This window comes from Rhincodon typus, chromosome 17 (genome assembly GCF_021869965.1).
Source record: "Rhincodon typus isolate 14 chromosome 17, sRhiTyp1.1, whole genome shotgun sequence".
Lineage (NCBI taxonomy): Eukaryota > Metazoa > Chordata > Chondrichthyes > Orectolobiformes > Rhincodontidae > Rhincodon > Rhincodon typus.
In genome coordinates, this window is record NC_063348.1 from 3,920,996 (window position 1) to 3,935,510 (window position 14,515).

The 14,515-nt window shown below is 44.9% G+C and overlaps 1 protein-coding gene across 1 annotated transcript in view; it reads right to left on the minus strand.

Moving 5' to 3' along the window:
• The window catches only part of LOC109918556 (von Willebrand factor C and EGF domain-containing protein-like), a 214,613-nt gene that overhangs the window by 64,794 nt on the left and 135,304 nt on the right, over nucleotides 1–14,515 (minus strand). Inside the window, exons 10-11 of the mRNA XM_048607283.1 lie at nucleotides 6,972–7,085; nucleotides 1,626–1,792 (exon numbers count right to left, since the gene is read on the minus strand). Coding sequence (XP_048463240.1) covers nucleotides 1,626–1,792; nucleotides 6,972–7,085 — 281 coding nt within the window. The remainder of the gene's footprint in view (nucleotides 1–1,625; nucleotides 1,793–6,971; nucleotides 7,086–14,515) is intronic.

The following is a 14,515-nucleotide window of genomic DNA, read 5'->3' on the forward strand; positions in this document are numbered from 1 at the left end:
ACACACACACACACACACACACACACACACACACACACAATCACACACACACACACACAATCACACTTTAACCCGTTTCCTCCTGAACTTGCTGCACTCTGTTGTCCCAAGTCTAACCCTGATTTTGCTATCAAACCTGTTGACAATGGTGATGCAGTCCAGAGTCCCAACCTCCAACTTGCAGAGGCTGAGCACCAACTCTTAGACACTTCTTGCTATCTCCACAAACTCTGACCCCGCCACTGACCATCAAGCCATTGTTTCCTGATCTCTCACAGATCTCGTGTCCTCTGGAGAACCCCCCTCAACTTGAAGACCCACAACCCTGCACAGCCCCTTCCACATTCCTCCTAAAATTTACGTACAGGACTGCCCGGGCAAACACATCATTTCAGGCTGCTCCTGCCCTACTGAACATCTCCCATCCTATCTTGACTGTATATTTTGTACCCAATCCAGTCTCTTCCCACTTACGTGGGTGATGCTTTATGTCGATTCCATGATTTCTAATTTCCCAGCCCCAGATTCCTCCTCTAAACCTTATTCAGGCATGGCAGCAGTGCACCTGCTACAATTTGTCTCAGCATCTCCAAGCTTGTGAGGGATGACTGCTGATCTGTGAGCTCTGTTGCAAAGTACATCTAAGGAGAGATGTTCCTGGTTTGCACTCAGATGTGCTGTGCACAGAAGATATTGGAAAATCTAATGAGATTCCTGTAAAGGAGTCATCTTGACCTTTCATCCAATAACTTAAACCCTCTGCTCTCTGTACTCCTGGCGTCAGATTGGAAGATCGCGATGTCCCCTACATGAAATAACTGCCTGTCAAGCAATATATCAAGGGGGCATTTCGAGCTCATAGAGTAGCACTCCAATCAGATTCAATTCTTTTAGGAGAAGTAGTAAAAGGAGAGCAATTGCTGAAGAATTCTTTACATTTGTGGCATTAATTTGGCCCCTTACCTTAGGCTGCAGGAACATACTTACACTTGCAAGCTGGGCAGCAAAGCCCTGGCACCAGCTCTACCTTGTGACAAGGCAGTGTGGGGCATGTGGTACATGAGACTTTTCCCAGCTGACAGATACAAACAGAAAGAGAAACAAAAAAAACAAAAATCAGTTCCATTGTGATCTACTACCAGATAGAATAAAGAGAGAACAAAGGGAAGAGAAAAATAAGGGAAAATGGAAAAAATGCAAACAAGCATAGTGCCTTCCATTACCTCAGATTATTCCAAATCATTTACAGCCGTTTACATTCCTTTAAAGTGTAGTCATAGTTAGTAGAAATCGCATTAGTCTTAGCGAACACAGGAAGTTCCCATGCACTACATTGTGATACTAACCAGATAATCTGGTTTAGTTTGGTTGGCTGAGGGATAAATGTTGACATGACACTAGTGAGAAGCATGGTGACTCAGCTGGGGACAAGCCTGTTTGGAGATCTTCATTTACCTATTAATAATTACGTGTGTTATTGAAATATCTTGTACAAAGACTTGGCTTACATTTAATTTAAAGAAGATCCTCGATGATTATTTTAGGGAAACAGGTGAACTTGAAAAGGAAAGGTGGGAGTAGCAGAGCGCTGGAGGGCACAATGAATAATGCCTGCAGCTCCTCACCTGGCAACTACACTCCACACACTCAGACACCATCCAAGTCGCACCGTCCTGGTGTAAGGTCCCATTGTGCCAACAGGATGTTGGTGGCTTCCAGGGCGTGGCGAAGATCGCAGCTGGTACAGGCTGCTTCAGAGATTCCATGACAGGAGCTGAATCGGGCACGTTTTCTGGAAAATAGCGTTATAGCTTGGTGAGAATAAATCTGCAGAGCGTGACCCTTTTCATTCAAAGTGAAAATCAATTGTTACAACTCCAGAAAGTTCTGGGTTGCAACAAGGACAAAGCAGATGGTTGAAGCATCTGGGCGAAAGAATGGCGAAATAAAAACTATAAAAGCACAGGCTTGTGGAGTCTGCTTCCTCTGCAGACCCTGCGCAGTCTGCTGAAGCTATGTTTTCCCTTCCTGAGGAAGATGCATAAACAAAGGGAAAAGAGCAATTGAGAGAAAGTTTCTCTCCTCCACTGATATTTACAGGCAGCGGTGCAAAATGTGACAGTGAGTACATGGCACTGATATATTTGTAACATATATTGTGTGTGTGTGTGTGTGTGTGTGTGTGTGTGTGTGTGTGTGTGTGTCCACGCCAGGTATCAGGCAGCTTGTTGTGAAGTCATGCCACCTTCTACAAGGATGCCAACAGCTAAGAGACACTCTACTCAGTACTTGCACTGCCCTATTAAGGAGCTTGGCTATCCAATGGGCACCAAGAAAATAGTTCCAAACACTTCATGTAAGACTGTCACCTGCCCCTCTCTTTCTGCAACTTGACGCTTCACAGGAATTTCCGAGACAAGACTGGCACAGAATCACTTAATTCAACTACTTTTGTGTCCTGCTTCAGTGAGGTTAGTGTCTTGTCTCATTGTACTTCCTCTGTTCTGGAAAATCACATGCCACTTCCCAACCTCTAATCCTGTAGGGAGATCACGCAGGGTGGGAAGTGTGAAGGACTGGCATAAAATGAAAGTGCAGTCGGAGATCACAAGGGAAAAAAAAAAGCAGGAGTGTGCCTTTTATGATATATGTCTGGTGGTCAGACATCTGCCGTGCATGAATGGACTGCAGTCCTTGGAAATGATAGATGGGAATTGGTGTGAAGGAGTCAGCAAGGCAACGGTAGTATAAAGATGGCTAGAATTTGGGAAAGGTCCTACCCTGATGTCTACAACCAGTGATGGGGAAAGTAATGAAAGTGTTGGATTGAGAAGACAATGCACGAGACACCTGTGTGATGTACGCCTGATGTTACTGGTATCTCCTGTGTCAGCCTGTAAACAGCTGAAGGTAGCAGATGTATCTCTAATGTATCATTTCATTCACTAACCTGCTCTTCTCAATTTACATCGGAGGAAAAATGCTGAACTTCCCAGTGATTTAGCTGCAATGGGCAATGAGGTGTGCTGGCTGATTGGAAGTCCTGTTACAGGAGGGTGGCAGGGTGGCAGGGTGGCTCAGTGGTCAGCACTGATGCCTCACAGCGCCAGGGACCCAGGTTCAATTCCACCCTCAGGCGACTGTCTGTGTGTGTTTCGTCCGGGTGCACTGGTTTCCTGCCACAGTCCAAAGATGGGCAGTTTAGGTGGATTTGCCATGCTAAGTTGCACCATAGTGTCCATGGATTGTACAAGTTAGGCGTGTTAGCCATAGGAAATGCAGGGATTGGGTAGGGGGAAGTATCTGGGTGGAATGTTCTTCAAAGGGTTAGTGTGGACTTGTTGGGCCAAATGGCCTGTTTCCACACTGTAGGGATTTTATGGAGGCAACTAATTCTATGTCAGCAATGAATTGTAAAGCATTGTTTTGTGCCGATAAGCTCAGTTGTGAATCACCTCCTCCAGTTTGCTTTCCCTATCGTTTTGTTTCTGTTTGCTCCTTCATCCACTTGCTGTTTCACTTCCCTGTGGACAACAGCGGAGCTGGTGGCATAGTGATAATTTGACTGAATGTATAGTCCAAAGGCCCAAGTTATTGCTGTGGGGAAATGGGCTCAAATCTCACCACACAGCAGCTGCTGGAATTCAACAAATTGAGGAAGAAATCTGGAATTCAAGAGCCAATTCGCTACTGGAAAGGAAATCTGCTGTCATACCCAGCCTAGGCTTACATGTGACTCTCCAAATCCACAGCAACGGTTGACTCTCAACTCGCCTTCCCTGGTTAGTGGTTAGGATTTTGGAAGGTCTAACTATTGGACTATCTAAGCTTCCCTGGTTAGTCTAGTGGTTAGGATTCGGTGCTCTCACCACCGTGGCCCGGTTTCGCTTCCCGGTCAGGGAATGCCAGATTTCCTTTTGGGGGCGGCACGGTGGCTCAGTGGTTAGCACTGCTGCCTCACAACACCAGGGACTCGATTCCACCCTCAGATGACTGTCTGTGTGGAGTTTGCACATTCTCGCTGTGTCTGTGTGCTCTGGTTTCCTCCCACAGTCCAAAGACGTGAAGGTTAGGTGGATTGCCCATGCTAAATTGCCCATAGTGTCCAGGAATGTTTAGGTTAGGTGGGTTAGACATGGGGAAATGCAGGGGTAAGGGAATGGGTCAGGGTGGGATGCTCTTCAGAGGGGTGGTGTGAACTTGTTGGGCCCAACGGCCTGTTTCCATACTGTAGCGATTATATGATTCTATGTTCTCTGGACTGGCCTGGTACGTCATTCACCTCAAGGCTAATGAGTGATGGGTACAAGTGCTGACCCACATCCCATCAAATAATCAATAAATAAATGGCTGGAGGATCCACATGAAAATGTCTGTGACCAAAAGTCCCTTACAAATTCAGAAACCTCTGCAATCACAACAAGCATTTTCCAATCAGTTGTTGTAACCAGAAACTGGTGGCTAAAACAGGCAGGACATCCCTCAAAACATTATGACATTTGACAGGTAGTCTGAGCCTCAATCAGGGTAGGGAGCCATGCCCAAAGTGGGAGCTGCAGCAGTGATTCTGATCCCAGGAGTGGTATGAGCCTGGGGTGGGGGACTGACGAGGGGCTGTTGTTGAGAGGTGGGAGCATTTAGACTGTTGAGAGAGAGGATGCTTTTGATACATGCAGGCCAATCCTGGGGTAGCAGAAGTCAACAGGCTACCTTGGCGGAAGGAATCGGTAGGCCAGGAGGGGATTGGAAGGGGAGATATACAGCATCTGATCTCGGCTTTTTTGGCTGTTACCTCTTAGATTGTGCAGTCCTTACCTCTCTGCCAAGCCTTGGGAGAAAACCCGAAGATCCAGAAATCAATTTTAAAAGGCACATAAATAATATGAAAATTGTCAAGCTAACTCCTGTGAGCAGGTTGGCTAATGGCCTTCCCCATCTCCAGCTAAAACTGGAAGTAGGTGGCTTGGCGGTGCTTTTTCACATTTTATCCTCTGCCCATTACAAACCCACCAGTCTTTTTTAGGGGTTAAAAATCTGCCTACACTTTTAGCAGTTTGTCGCCATGGTGTATCATATAATTTCTGTCTGGTTAACTTGTAAATAAATCTTGTTAATTGTTTTATGCATTGATGTGGCAATGATTCTTACCTTCTAGAAGCATTTAAAATGTACCAGGCACTCCAGATGGCTTTTAATGAAGTTTACATTAAAATCAGGGGTTTGGGCTAATGACAGGCATGTGTTAGCTTTGCAAAATTGGATTTTAGATGAAAGCAGATTCAAGCTGGCTACAGGAACTACCCTTAGCTGTCAACATGAGAGAATAGATTATGAAAATACACACACTGAAGTGGCACAGCTCTGAAGGAGCATTGTCTGTCATGGGTACAGTCTGAAGAATGGTCATTGCATCAAAACAATAGGGAATGGTTGACCCTTCATTCCTTGAGGAACTATATCTCTGTAAGAGAAGATATGGATAGAGAAATAGGTGTAGGTGTATTTTTAAATGTATCCATATAAAGAATAAAAAAACAAAAAAACTTGATAGAATTCTTTGAGGAAGTGACAAAGTTGATAGATGAGGGAAGGGCTGTGGATGTCATATACATGGACTTCAGTAAGGCATTTGATAAGGTTCCTCGTGGTAGGCTGATGGAGAAAGTGAAGTCACATGGGGTCCAGGGTGTATTAGCTAGATGGACAGAGAACTGGCTGGGCAACAGGAGACAGAGAGTTGTAGTGGAAGGGAGTTTCTCAAAATGGAGAACTATGACCACTGGTGTTCCACAGGAATCTGTGTTGGGACCGCTGTTGCTTGTGATATACATAAATGATCTGGAGGAAGGTATGGATTGTCTGATTAGCAAGTTTGCAGATGGCACTAAGATTGGTGGAGTAGCAGATAGTGAAGGGGACTGTCGGAGAATGCAGCAGAATATAGATAGATCAGAGAGTTGGGCGGAGAAATGGCAGATGGAGTTCAATCCAGGCAAATGCGAGGTGATGCATTTCGGAAGATCCAATTCAAGAGTGAAATATACGGTAAATGGAAAAGCCCTGGGGAAAATTGATGCACAGAGAGATCTGGGTGTTCAGGTCCATTGTACCCTGAAGGTGGCAACGCAGGTCAATAGAGTGGTCAAGAAGGCATACGGCATGCTTTCATTCATCGGACGGGGCATTGAGTACAAGAGTTGGCAGGTCATGTTGCAGTCGTATAGGACTTTGGTTCGACCACATTTGGAATACTGCGTACAGTTCTGGTCGCCACGTTACCAAAAGGATGTGGATGCTTTGGAGAGGGTGCAGAGGAGGTTCACCAGGATGTTGCCTGGTATGGAGGGTGCTAGCTATGAAGAGAGGTTGAGTAGATTAGGATTATTTACGTTAGAAAGATGGAGGTTGAGGGGGGACCTGATTGAGGTCTACAAAATCATGAGAGGTATAGACAGGGTGGATAGCAAAAAGCTTTTTCCCAGAGTGGGGTCTCAATTACGTGGGGTCTCAATTACTAGGGGTCACGATTTCAAGGTGACAGGAGAAAAGTTTAAGGGAGATATGTGTGGAAAGTTCTTTACGCAGAGGGTGGTGGGTGCCTGGAACGCGTTGCCAGCGGAGGTGGTAGAGGCGGGCATGATAGTGTCATTTAAGATGTATCTAGACATGAATGGGTAGGGAGCAGAGGGATACAGATCCTTGGAAAATAGGCGACAGGTTTAGATAGAGGATCTGGATCGGCGCAGGCTTGGAGGGCCAAAGGGCCTGTTCCTGTGCTGTAATTTTCTTTGTTCTTTGTAATACTTGGAGGAGGTGAAATTGCAACACAACTGCATTTCAGGGTTCTGAAGCAAAATGGTCCAATTTGTTATCACTGCTTACAATGTTGCCTTAACTCCTGACCATATTCCATTTGGAGTTTAGTGTAATGTTGTCCGCATTCTCTCTCCCGTCACTGTCTTTCTGCTTACCTGTGCAGGTGTCATTCACGTTTAAGTGAAACCCTTCAGGGCACGGGCAGTAAAAGCTTCCCGCAGTGTTAACACAATGATGAGAGCATGGGTTGGACAGGCACTCGTCGATATCTGAGAAAACAAAAGTGACAGGCACAAGGCAATAATTGAGCTGGAATCCATTGGCAATTCAAGCCATTCAAACATTCAAATACAAGGTTGCAAGCGCACAGGGAAAGAAGGAGAGTAGTGAATGGACAGGCAGACACTCCTTATACCAGCCTGATGGCCTGACTAAATTAGGTTTCTTTAGCTGTAACTAAAGAGATTTACTGAACATATGAACTGCATGCTCACATCCCTCCATTACCCGGTGTTATTTGAAAGGGTGGAGTGTGGGTTCTGCGCTACATAATTGTAACACCAGTGTTCAAAACAAGTTTAATCACAAGCTAAGCAATTGCAGAACAGTTGATTGAACTTCAGTGCTGGAGAAATGTCTTGTTACAATTTACAGCCACATCGAAAACGTGGGCTAATTAGAAAGAGCCAGCACCGAATTCTTCAGGGAAAAACTTGTTTAACTAACATGCTGGAGTATTTGTTTTGAAGAGGTAACAGAGAGAGTCATTTAGGGTAATTTGTTGATGGGAATGCGAAAGCCATTTCATACAGTGGCACACAATAGAACAATCTCAATTACGAAAATGGATTGAGGTGTTGGGATTATGTTTCTTGGTGAGGAGATTTGATAGAAGTTTTCAAAAACATGAGAGCACTGGACAGAGCAGATAGGGTGAAATTGTTCCCTCTCATGAAAGGATCAAGAATAAGAGAGCACAGCCATATTTTTCAATAAAGCGAATATTCACGCAGTGCGTAGTTAGGGTCAGGAGTGCACTGCTTGGAAGTGTGGTGGAGGCAAGTTCATTTGAAGCATTCCAGAGGGCATGGAACGATTATACAAATAGAGACAGTATTCAGGGTTATCAGGAAAAAGCAGGAAGATGGTATCAAGTCATCGTGTCTGTTCAGAGAGCTGGTGATGGGCTAAACAGCCTCCTTTTGCACCATACAAATTCTGTTTATTTGAGAAAATGGCATCAAAGAGAGGTGGAAAAATATCCCAGTAGGTGCCAAAATCATATACTAAGGGTGGAACCTTCTGGCTTTAGAGATGAGAAGGTCCCAGGACCCTGGTGGGTTCCCATTTCTACCCCAGAATTAGGAAGTAGAGCTTCAGTTTTCCCACCCGATAAATGGTCAAAAATCATTTACGGGAATAAACACCCCGCTGGGGGGATTACAATTACCCTTGTTCCAAGGAGAATAAAGAAAGGATGGACCCACCTGACTGGTAAACCAATACGGGAAGTTGTAATGAAGGGTGGATTGGGCAGGGGCATGAATCTGCATCAATGTGAGCACAATCAAAGGATTGGGCGTAAGGCATGATGGAGACCACTGAGAGCCACTCACCTGACCTTGCTTCTGACCCTCCTTCCCAATGCAGCTTCTAACCGCAGAAAAAAAGATACTTGGCTAAATTTGAAAGTGTAAAACAGTTATTCGTAAGAAAGAGAGGTGGCGTAGGACTATTTAGAATAAAGTCACTTTAGTGCAAGGCATTCAGCTTAAAAGTTCCAGACCAGATGTCTTTGGTGAAAACACTCCAGGAGTTATTTGAAGCTGAAAACGTCCATGCTCAGTTGTATGAAGGTTCCAGGAAGAGATATCAGTTTCTCAAGATGAGGAAAAGCATGGTTAAATTAAGTCCTACCAATATGCAAGATAAAGAAATTATTTCATGTGAGCACTGAAAGGAGTGTTTTTGGGATTAATGTGATTGTATTTACTGTGAGTTTTGAAATCTTGAAATGTGCGTTGTTCTTTTCTATCTTCATTTCTTTTGCATAATAAACTTCCGTTTTATTGTTAGAACTGAATTTGTAGTATTGTGTGTTTATGTTTCAGGGAAAAAACATCTCATTAAAACAAAAAAACAAAATCAAAATATAATATATCAAGCCAGATTTCTATCTGGGATCTTATTTATCCAGTAATATCATTATAAGACCATTAGATATAGGAGCAGAATTAAGCCATTTGGCCTGTCAAGTTTTCACCCATTGGCTGATATGTTTCTCAAGCCTATTGCCTTGCCTTCTCCCTGTAAGGCTTGACCACCTTATTAATCAAGAACCTACCTGTCCCTCTCTTAAATACACTAATGACTGGGCCTCCAAAGCCATCTGTGGTAATGGGTTTCACAGATTCATCACCCTATGGCAGGAGAAATTCCTCCTTATCTCAGTTCCCTCCTTATCTCATCCCCTTATTTGGAGGCTGTGCCTTCCAGTCCTCGTTTCTCCTACTAGTGGAAACATCTTCTTCATATCCACTCTTTCCAGGCCGTTCAGTATTCCGTAAGATCCCCGCTCATCCTTCTACATTCTATTGAGTACAGACCCAGCATCCTCAACTGCTCCTCATAATCCGAGCCCTTCATCCATGGGATCATTTTTGTAAACCTCCTCTGAACCCCCACAAAACCACCACATCCTTCCTTGGATATGGGGCCCAAAGCTGCTCACAATATTCCAAATGTGATCTGACCAGAACCTTATATAGCGTTAGCAGTACATTCCTGCTCTTATATTCTCAAAATGAGCACTGCTGGGATCATGACACTTGTCAGCCCACATTGCCTGATACCTGTTGGCACCTTTTCAGCACCCCCTTCTACCTCCTGTTCTCGCTGCTGCCTCTCACACAACTTGCATTGCAAACTCTTCCTTTCCTCTGTTCACAAGTACACTTGGCTGTGAGGCTGCCAACATTCAATGTCTGTGTTCACGCACGAAGAATGACTACTGGGATGAGGTAGTGTAGGATAACCCATATCCCAGCACATACACCTTCATCAGAGGAGAGAGAACAAATAACTGCCTTGCTGATAATCTGCGAACTCAAGTCGCCCTGTTCACCTCTTAGCACCACTTGAAACCATTTCTTGTCTGTCTGTCTTTGGAAAAGCACTCCTTAAGACCTGAATCAGGCAACTCTGAGCCAAATACATATTATCTTACTAAGCGCTCGCTGATAAAATTCCAGGCCGTGACCACCTCTCCCTCTCACCGTGTTTGGCAGGAAAAGAAGAAAAACTGTGTGAAATGAAACAAATTAATACTCAGAGTACACACATTGCTTCGCTTATCACCATGGCAACTAAATTTGGCTAAGCTAAAGTGGACATAAACCATCAGCAATGAGTCACTATCTGCCAGAGATCTGCATCCAGACATCCAGCGCTGATGTTGACCAACGGTGAGTTTAGAATTCTGTCAAATAGTCTGTAGAAAGGACATATCTGCAGGTGGCTGACAGGGAAGACACTGAAGACTGAATCTTACCTTTTTTTGGCAAAATGCAACTTGTTTTTTGGAGGGTTTTCCACTCTGGGGAATTTCTCGTCGTATTTTACCAAATGCTCCTCACTAACCTAACTACCCAATCCCTGCTGAGCCCCTCTTGTCCGATTCTGCGCAGAGCTCACCACGCACGAGAAACCTGCCAAAAGACCAGCATCCCTTGCGCCCACATCATGGTTAAAAGAAAAAAATACTGCCCTGGCACCCAGACTGTGTTCCCAAATCTTCGAAACGCGAGCTCCTGTTGAGGTACCAGTCTGAGCCAGAGGGCAGGGGGGATGGGTGTGAGATAGTCAGTGATGGTGTGAGGGTGCACAGCAAACACTGGGCAATGCAGTAGGATGGCCAGGGATTTGGAATCCTGCAGCTTTGTATCCGGTACCATGCATGGGGGTCATGTGTGATGTTGATTCCCTTTAAATGGGACTAAGATCGGTGGATCTGGCAGCCCCCTCCCTCTCATAAATTGAGACATTTACCCCAGCAGCCATTTTCCTCCTCATTGTGTCCTTTCAAATTCCAACACAATGGAAGGCAACAGCGAGCGCTCATCAGACAGTGGCCTCCACAGGGGATAAGTGGGTGGGGCCCCAACCATCAAAATCCCCTTCTCCTTATGGGTTTTCCTGTAAACTCCACAGGATTTGCACCTCCCCCTTCAGCCCATTCACATGATCTGCCCACATTTCCTCAATGGGGCAGGGAGAGGCAAGATGGCAGATGGGTTGTCCAACATTTGGCTCCTCTGTCTTTACAAGGAGAGAATCCTAATCCTGACTACACAAAGCAGCTGAGGTGATAGTGTCCAAGCCCCTGGACTGGAATCGAAGCTGCCACAGAATAACTGTGCTGGGACCCGCTCCCCCCACCCCCACCCCCACCCTTGACATGATTGAGAGCTGCTGACAAATGGGACAAGCCTCCTGGCATTGTGCCTGTGCCAAACAGCAAGGCAAGATGGAAGTACCGTGAATGGGATATCTCTGGCTCAGATGGCAAAGCGTAAAAAGGGCAAGTCAAGGATGCCCTGAGTATCCAGGTCAGCTCCAATTCAGTGCTGTGACAGTCAGTGAACAGGCCTGAGATGCAGTCTGTGAGCTGGGTGCCTGTCCCTACTGTAAAATGCCCTTGCAGCAGCATTGCAATTATAGTTGCCAGAGTGCCCTGAGGCAGTTGCAAGCTGAGGGAACGGGGGTGTGAAGGAGGGCAAATGTATTGGTATGTGGGCTGCGTGTGGGGGATATGGTAAGGCATAGACGGGAATGAGATACCTTGGGAGGAGGTTCGTCCATGGGTTGGATGAGAGTGAGGGAACATGTTGCAAGCAATAGCGATAGTGAGAGTGACAGCTATGCTAGGACAGTACAACAGCAGAGGTAGAATGAGTTTTTTTTTAATTCCTTCACAGGATGTGGGTGTCGCTGGCCAGGCCAGCATATATTACCCATCCCTAATCCCAGTTAAGTGTCAACAACATTGCTGTGGGTCTGGACCAGGTAAGGGGATGGCAGCTTCCTTCCCTAAAGGACATTGGTGAACCAGGTGGGGTTTTTTGACAATCAACAATGGTTTCATAGTCATCATTAGACTCCCTAATCCGATACACTCACTGAATTCAAATTCCACCAACTACCATGGCAGGATTCGAACCCGGGTCCCCAGAACATAAGCTGTGTCTCTTGATTACCAGTCTACCGATAATACCACTAAACCATCACCTCCCCATAATATTGGAAAGATGATGGTGACACTTAAACTGGCAGAGCACATAAGATATTCTTCCTACTCCTGGGCATTCTCTCAGACATTTAAGATCGCACTGAGCTGGGTGGCAACCCCAGACCAGGCTGGCAAGGTCTGATGCCATGGCCTCCTCTTCCAGTACTGAGGGAATAGGATGGCCCTCCTCTGCATTATCCTGTCCTCCAGGACCTCCTGGTCCTTGTCCGTGCCAATTTCCCCTTATCTAATTGTCCTAGGCAGTACAACTCCAGACTGAATGGCCTGGACGATCTGACAAGAGAATGTGCGAGACCTCACAGAGAGAAATCCTCTGCAAAATGCAACAAAATTGACATTCGCAAGAAAAACATTGTAAGATTGGGCCCAATGTGCTGATAAATACCCTGGCATTTATTTCACTTTATTCCACCAGAGGGTAGCAGAAATCAACAGCAAGTGTCAAAATCACAAAACCAAGTGGGCTAGCTATGAAAAAGAGATAAAATGAAATAGAGAAAGAAAGACAGCAATAAGAATAACTTGTACAGCAACTTTTATCAGCAAAATGTCCTGAACCATGTTAAAAGACTGCAAGCGGACAAAATTAACATGGAACCAAGGAAGGCATCATTAGTCATGAAGAGAAGTTTGGTCAAATAAGTTTGGTTTACACTTTTGTGTTACCTCTGCGCAACTGCTAAGAGGTTGAGTGATAGACTGAAGCCCCCACTATCAACATCCTGCGGGTTACCATTGATCAGAAACTCAACTGGACTCACTGTATAAACATAATTGTTACAAGAGCAGGTCAGAGGCTAGGAATACTGCGGTGAGTAACTCACTTCCTGACTCCTCAAAGCCTGTCCATCATCCATAAGGCACAAGTCAGCAGTGTGATGGAATGCTCCCCACTCGCCTGATGGACTGCAAGTCCCAACAACACAGAGGATCAATGGTACATAAGAGAAACACAGGGAATGTGTGGAGCCAGGTGTGAAGGAACGGAAAGTTACTGGAGGGTTGAAAGGCTTGAGGAAGTTACAGGATGTGAAGAATAAGACTATGTAGAAATCTGAACATGAAAGTAAGCATTTTAAAAATGAGGATCTGTGAACAGTTCACCAATGTAGTTAGTAAACACATATGTTAATGGATGATGAGTGAACGGGACCAGGGATGAGTGAAGGAACAGACAGTAGACTTCTGGATGAGTTCAACTTTTTCAAGGCAGGAACCACGGTGGCTGGAGACCATTAGATTGAGACTGGAGATAACAAGAGGATGAAGGGGTTTTTAGCAGTAGATTTTATATCCTGGCAAAGATGGGGGACAATACCCAAGTAGAAATAGATAGCCTTGGCAATTGACAGGATGTGGGGTTCAAACTAGGATGCAGCGGTTGCAAACAGTCCGGACTAGAAAATGTCAGTGAAACACAGCCACATTATTATTCACAACTTGTTCACAAATAGAGTGATATACAGAGGCCAACAATGTTCGATAAAATAACGAATAATACTTGTGTCAGTGAATCAGAATATGCTCAAAAAAAGGACCTTCCTTAGGAGGATACTTGGAATGGAATTTGTTTTTGAAATGGAGGTTTCAGAGCACAAGTGACAACTACAGAATGTACATTGTAGGGTAAATTTCCATGCATTGTTTATTGCAGCCTCAGGCAAACACAAAACCTGATGCATTCTCACCTGATCTGACGACTAGCAGCCAGAAATGGGATATTTATCTCATTCAACTTCTTTGATTTGAGTACTTTTCTTTAGAAATACTCAAGCAAGGAAAATATAAAGAGTCCTCAAACCTCGGCAGACATCCAGACAAAAGCATGTAATGGTTGATAAAACTGTGGATGCTGTAAATCAGAAACAAGAACAGAAGTTGCTGGAAAAGCTCAGCACGTCTGGCAGCTTCTGTGAAGAGAAATCAGGGTCAATGTTTTGGGTTCAGTGACCCTTCCCAACGGTCATGAGGCATTAACTCTGAGTTCTCTTCACAGATGCTGCCAGACCTGCTGAGCTTTTCCAGCACCTTCTGTTTTTGTATGTAACGGTGGAATTTATTATCAGAATATTTTCACGCAAGGCCACACTAGAAGTGAGAGTGTAAATGTTGTGAAGCTCTCTTTCTGACTTGGAGACTTGCTCAATGCACTCATGACACAAAAGATCAATTTGAGATGTTCCTGATTTTAAAGTAATCAATTTAAATAACCTAAAAAAGAGAAGAAGCTCCATAAAATAGGACCATGGATCTGCAGAGATAGTAGGAACTGCAGATGCTGGAGAATCTGAGATAACAAAGTGTAGAGCTGGATGAACAGAGCAGGCCAAGCAGCATCAGAGGAGCAGCAAGGCTGACGTTTCGGGCCTAGACCCTTCTTCAGAAAATGAA